This window comes from Malania oleifera, chromosome 13 (assembly GCF_029873635.1).
Source record: "Malania oleifera isolate guangnan ecotype guangnan chromosome 13, ASM2987363v1, whole genome shotgun sequence".
NCBI lineage: Eukaryota > Viridiplantae > Streptophyta > Magnoliopsida > Santalales > Ximeniaceae > Malania > Malania oleifera.
Window position 1 is genome coordinate 80,314,936 of NC_080429.1, and position 7,212 is coordinate 80,322,147.

The 7,212-nt window shown below is 36.2% G+C and overlaps 1 protein-coding gene across 2 annotated transcripts in view; it reads right to left on the reverse strand.

Annotated features, from left to right (window-relative positions):
- LOC131146001 (ceramide synthase 1 LOH3-like) overlaps positions 1-6,938 on the reverse strand; it is a 25,649-nt gene extending 18,711 nt beyond the window's left edge. The window contains exon 1 of one of the 2 annotated variants that reach the window (XM_058095218.1): positions 6,458-6,938. In XM_058095218.1, coding sequence (XP_057951201.1) covers positions 6,458-6,595 — 138 coding nt within the window. In that variant the 5' untranslated portion in view covers positions 6,596-6,938. The remainder of the gene's footprint in view (positions 1-6,457) is intronic. The other variant, XM_058095219.1, reaches the window with a different exon arrangement.
- Between the last annotated feature and the right edge of the window lie 274 nt (positions 6,939-7,212).

Sequence of the window (7,212 nt, forward strand, 5' to 3'; positions counted from 1 at the left end):
TGGCAATGGCTTGGTAGGCGTGACTATCACGTTTGGATTTTAGCTTCCAATTTGCTGGTTTACCATGAAGTTTCCAACACGTCTCCTTCGTATGCCACAGTTTTTTGCAATGCTCGCACCATGTTTTCTTACGCCTGTCATTGTCAGAATCAACACTTCTTGACACAAGAGCATAGCTCTTAGGTTTGGTGTTGCGCAACATGATTTTTGTCCTTGACTCCTCACGTCTAACTTCAGAAAAAACTTCTTGAATAGAGGGCAATAGCTTCCTACCGAGAATGTGGCCTCGAGCTTATCCAAACTCCGATTAAAATCAGCTAATAACATGTAAACCCTGTCGTTTTCCTCTCTCTTCTTGTGGCGAGCGTGGTTGTTCGAATTCTCCTAAACATCATTATTACACTGATCAAGTTTCTCCATAACGTTACCAATTCGTTGTAATAAGTAGTAACATTGCGATCATTTTGCTTGGATCTCCAGAGTCAAGTTTTCAACTCAAATATTTGAGAAGAATTCTCCAAGTCCGAATAAAGATCTCGAATGGCCTCCTAGACATCTTTAGCAATGGGAAGAAATAGGTGAGGTTTTCCAATGGTAGGTTCCATGGAATTGATGAGCCAAACAATAATAAGAGAATTTTCAGACTACCATTTTTTTAGATTAGGGTCACCAACAGCAGGTTTCAATATTTCGCAAGTCAAATGCCCCATTTTGCCTTTGCCATCGATCGCCAATTTTGCGGACTGAGCCCACTCGAGATAGTTGTGCCCATTGAGTTTTGTAACCGTGAGATAAAGGGCTGAATTTTGGGAATAGTAATCGATAGATACAGGCTTGGGAGGAATAGTGGGATTGGGCGGAATGGTTTCGAAAGTACCAAAAGAGCTAGTAGTGTTTCTTTGGGCACCGGTCATCACCGACTTATACAACATCAGAAGAAAGAACAAAATAGAAAAAGAGCACGAGGCTCTGATACCATGAAGGTTTTTTGAGAAGAAGAATAACCATTCTTATTAAATTTCAAGAGACGCGATTACAAGACAAATAGTAGAGGAAGGCCACCAAGTTAGGAAGGCCACAAAATCAACAGATTTCTAGGCTAGAAAGCAGGAAACAAAAACTACTAGAATTTGAAATAGTAATTTCAGATTTTATTTGCAAAAAATAGAATTTCCTAATTTATTCCCTAGAAATCCGACATAGAGTATTTAGAGTAATCATTTATAAATGTTACATAATATATAGTTCCTTGTCTAGTCATAAAGTGTTTAAGATCACCTAAATATTTGTGAATTAAATTTAACAGTTATGTTTCTCTATTAATGAATTTACATGTTCTTTAAGTTGGTTTTCAATACAAATTTCACACTTAGTAGATAAGAATTAAGAAAAGAAAGCAATCATGCTTCATTCATTTTCTTTAGTAAGATACAGTGATACACTAACATGTCCTAATCCACCATGCCATAAATTTAACAAAATCAATCAAGTAAGCAGTAGTAGATGCATTGTTATGATTAATAAATTCAAGTTCATTCAAAACAAAAAGACCTTGATTACAGTACCCCTCACCCACAGACACATTATTCTTGGCGAGTACAAGTTTATTAGACTCAAAGGGCACTTTCACCCCAACCTTCCCCAGAAGAGATACAGGCACAAGATTCACTCTAATGTCAGGGACATAGAGTACAACAAACAGTGAAAGGATTTTTCTAGATGTAAGCTTGAGAAAAACCTTTCCTTTTCCCAATAAAAGAGTGGGCCTTGAGTCGCCTATGTACATTGATTCTTCCCTTTCCCTTAACAGAATGTAGAAGGCTAAGGCACCTCTATTACCACAAATGTGTCTAGTAGCACCAGAGTCTACCACCCAATCCTTTTTGTCTACAACTATGTTCACCTAAGAAATGATAGCAACAATAACATCTTCTTCAACTAGGTTTGCACTTGGTTTGGCAAGATTGTTGTTCCTTTTCCTATGTATACACTGGGGAGCAAAGTGTCTGATTTCCCACACGCAAAATAGTTTCCTTTGTTCCTAAAGGTCCAGTTGTTGGTTTTGGGGTCGTAGTCTGGTCTCTTAAACTTGTTATTATATTTAAATTTCCCATTATATGATTTATACCGCGTCTGAATCAAATTTTCTTTAGAGAACATCTTCTCAGATTTGCAACAATGGAACCTTGATTTGCATATTGTTTTTGTCGTCTATAATAATGTGAACTGTAACACCTTCTAATGACATGCTTTCTTTTGTGTTTTAGACTTCAGTTGTTATTTATAATTATTCCAAGACTTTGGCAAATTTTCAATCGAACATCCAGCCACAAATGCATCAGGAAGAGTAATCTGCTCATTTTTTAGATCCCCCAACAACCTATGATACTCATTAATCTGGGATTGCACATCCTTGTCATCAGTCATCTGAAATTGCAAGAAAATTTCTATTGCAAATTTCTATGTGCCAGCACCCTCAATTTTAAATTTTTTTATTTAAAATCCCAGATTTCACATGCTTATTTATGTGGACAATATATATCAAATAACTAATTAGACAGTGTACTGAGTATCATGTCTCTGCACATTTTATTAACATGCTCCTAGATTTTCAGTTTTTCTTCAAAATTATCTTACCCATCTGCAGGTTTAGGATTAGTCAAGGCAAAAGCTATTCTTAATAGGTTTAGAGCATAATAAACCCCTTCCTGCCATCATTAAAAGTGCATACTGCTAAACGTCTCGATTTTGGACATGTTAGGAAAACTTTTGGTAGCGAGCCTTGCGACATCCATGATAACTAGAAATTATTTCTACCATAAGATTGTTGTGAAAAATAAACTGATAATATAAGACACAGATAAAGTAATCAGAGTAAACTTATCAGCTAAGGCGTGTAAAACACTGCCCTAAGAGTAGATTTCGCTCCTCCAGTATGATGCAGAAGGCTCGATGATGCCAACCCCTAGAATACAACAGCCCTTCCGATCGATGTGCACTCAATGATCAGGAGACAAGAACAACTTCAACTTGATAACCCAGACAAACACGAACAAAGATTGTTTACGGTGGAAAACAAGCAAACAAATGAATTTGCAGTTTGCAGGCAAAAAGAAATCAAAATGGAAAAAGGGAAAATATTTACAGAGACTGTGATAAAATTCTGTATTGATCTCTCGCTACAGAGATAAGAACTCAGATTGGCAAAAAAGAGAAGTAGTCGATCAGGACAGACACAAGGAACTCTCTATTTCAGTCGTCAAAAAAATAACCCATCATTTTGCAAAAATAAAGACGCGTTGGAAGCTGAAAAGACGCATCCATAAACATTTAAAACATTAAATTGCAAAATTAATAAAGAAAAATGGATGTTGATTAAAATTAAGGAATAACAGCAAACAAGGAAAAGATTAAATAAAAGTAAGCAGAAACCAAGCCCACCCGGGAGGAGGGGGGGGGGGGGGAGTCCCCCTATGTGCGATGTATGCATGAGTCGCACCTGGTTAAATGTTTCCGAATCGGGCTCCTTGAAAATGAACAAGCAGAACCTCACCCCATATGTGTGTGGGGGAGTCTGGGTGCTTACTTGTTCACAAGCCCCATAGGAGAGCTCCCACATAAAAAGAAATCCTAATTCTCCTAAACAAACAATGTGGGACAAGCCAAAAAAGGGTTTTGAAATACTATACACAAAACACCAACAGTAGGTGGTCCCCTCACAAAAGGGCTCACGAAGGATTTAGTCTTTAAGAATATAGAAAAGATGGGTTCTATGCCCACTTGTACCAATCACATGGAAATTGAACTTGTCATTTGTAGTATCAAGTTCTTGAATTTAATAAGCAAAGTACATCATATGTGGAATCGAAACACTCAATTGTACGCATTCCAAGCTTAACAGTACTTGGTACCTCTACAATAAGGATAATGCTAAAATGTACGCTTTTAATAGAACTAAAGTGCTTAAATTACTAGGGCATTGAGATAAGTCTACCTATATAAGTTTTGAAGGTGGTGCTGCTTTCTATGAGTTAAAGGATTAACTCTAGAGCACTCAAGAAATATAGCATAGGAACAAGGCCAGTCCAAGTGTGTTGGCTTCTGAGAAAATCCAGAAATATTGGAAAAATTTTCTGCATGAAGTAATTCTTGGTTAGTCATATAAGTACTCAATTCCAAAAGGCATCTACAAGGTTTCGAATGTAAGAAATAATTACAGAGAAAGAGGGTAAGGCATCCTTCGAAACAAACAAAAACAGGAAAACAGAAAATACAAAAGATTTACATCAATGCTGTCTTCCAGTCCCTCTAGATATCAGACAGTGAAAGACCCTCAAAGACCCCAAAAGAGTAAGCTCAAAAGGAAGCAAGTAAATAGATTTCTGCCAAATCAAACTCAGAGATATCTTCTGATCTATAAAAATTTTGGCACTCCTTTCAAGCCAAAGTGTCCACATCTACCAAGTTTACTTGATTAGCTTTAATTTAATTTCCCTAACTAGTGGGCAGGCCAAGTCATGAGACACCACCACCCATGCACAAATTTCCTAAGCCCCTTTACAAGATTTTATTTTATTTTATTTTATTTTATGCATTAGGAAAATTAGTGGGGGAATGTTGGAAATTTTTTCAAAATGATTAGGTCTTTCATCTGGGATCTTCAAAACAACAGAACACACATAACACCTTTGATAGAAAAGTATCAAAAGATTGTCCCACATTCAAAATTTTTAAGGAGAGAGAGAGAGATGAGTTTATAAGTGTCTTTCATACTGTGTAAGTGTGTAACTAATGCATGTAACTTTTGTACAAGTACAACTATTCAACAAAATGTGTTTAATTTTCTATTTTAAATACCTGCAAGCAATTTGAAATATATATTTTACCTGTCGTAGTCATTTTCAGACTCTTTCTGCATTCATTGTAAAAATGCTCAAACTTTGTCTTATCCTAATACGGATTTCTGACATCTTGAAAGGCTTATTACAGTAGGAAATTCAAATTCTTTTCAGATGTGTAATCAACAAGCAATCAATAACATTAGTTATTGTATCCTCAAGATGTTTTGCAATGAAATCTACTTGTATGCCCTATGGTGGGGGCAAATTCGTTTTAAGAAGAACATGTTACCATGTGTCTTCAAGCTTTTGTTTTTCTGCATTTCTAACAAACTCACATGCAGAATACTAATCTAAAATATCCTCCTTTTTTTTTTTTTTTTTTTGCAAAATAATTTGTTTAGATTAGCAATAGTTGCAAAAGTTGTCAACAAATAGTTTTTCTGTACAGGGGAATGGTCAATAAGTTAAATTCCTACCATTCATAATCATACTCAAGAATCTGATAGCTCCAAAAAAACAAAATGTGTTGTCATCATAAAGCAAATAAAAATTTGCAATTACAAAAGAAGATGTGTTGTCCTCATAAAGCAAATAACAATGAAAAACACACATGAATCCATAGCATGGATAGATAACAAATAATTTTTCCCTATCATGGGGATGCCTATTCCTATGAAATAAAGCAAACTTTTGCATGATTTATTTTTTGTAAATTATAATATCTTTATATCATTTTCTATTTGTAGATACCTTCTGTTATCTTGGTCAATTACATAATAAAATATTATTATGATTTGCAATCAAACATTAATTACTTGTTTTACTAACTTTTAATCCCACATTTTTGCAGGGGTCACATTCTCAAAACAAGCATCAAGGATTGATAATGAGAAATGTGACGGTTTTTCCAAGCAATACCGGGTCCTCATATGTTGGATAGAGACTTTGTTTGGTGGGCTTGAACCAAGGTCCACTGAGGATCGACCAATCCACTTAACCCTCCCTTAGCTAGCTCAAGTGTCACCACGACACATGTCACTTTTTATTTTTTTTTCTTTCTAGTTACGTGTCACTATACCATCAGATTACTCATTGTCTTTCTCCTATTGGCTGAAACCTTATACACAACCATGATTCTCCCTCATTAGACAATACCCTCATTTCTAATTAGCACTATAAATACTACCATTCTCACCCCATTTAAGAGATGTCTTTAGCCCTCATTTCTCACTAGAGATTTTCTCTCTCTAACCCACAGCTTCTCTCAGTCTCTAAAACCATCGTCATCCTAACATAATTATCCCTCCACTTGACACTAGAGCTCCTAAGAATTGCCATTTCTCCTCTGGCAATTTCTACCATATCCCATTACTTGTATGGGACACTACCTCTCTTCCACATCCAAGAACATGCATTTACACTATTATATTTATATTTTAATCATTTTAAGTACTAAGAACAACCATTTGATTCCAAAAAAAAAAAAAAGAGTTAGCTCTATAATTGAATTGCAGGAAGCCGAAAGTATATCATAAAACTAACATTAAACACCGAAGAGAAACAAAAACCAATTAGCATGACCCAAAAGCGAAATCTAACAGTAGAGAGAGTGAAACCTGGAAAACATATCTGTCAAGAAAGAATCGGACTGAAAGGAAGAAGACAGCGCAGAAGGGAAGGGCCAAGAAATCTTCATAGTGGGGGGAAGACTCTTGCGCCCAATCGATGGACCATGCGACTCCTAAGAAACCCATTTCGCACAATCGAAGAATTTGCAGAGAAAAGCAAGATTGAGCGTGGGGGATGGGCAGTGGCAGCTGGTTCTTCTCACAAGGGCTGCTCTGAACTGAACCAAATAGTAATTAGTCAGCCAACAGGACAGCGTAGACCCTGTAGGAACTTGGAAATTGCCTTAAGCATAGAAAAGCAGGCGCCCCTCTTCTTGCGAGACCACCTTGTGAATAAAAATTATTAAAATAAAATATAGCAGGAACACCTAAGAAGTCATCTGTCTTGGAATGCTCGCGAGATTCCTCGCATTGAAATGGGTTAGTTGTAGGGACGGCCCCAATAATACTAACGTTCACATTTACTAACGTTCACATTTCACGCACGAGAATTTATCCTGAAAGCTAAAGAACTACTGAAACTGATTGTGTTTAGTATTGGTTCCTCCTATTTTTTATGAAAATCTTACAATATGAACTTGGATGGTGTCATGCTCATATGATAGAGATAGAACCCACATAATATTACCATAAAATTTTTTTATGCAGCTCTTTTAGTTGGTTAGTATCATTTCCTCTTGCTATTAGATCAAAAAGGTCATATTATTCACCCTCAAGGTGTAGCTCAGTTGTCAGGGTGGGTG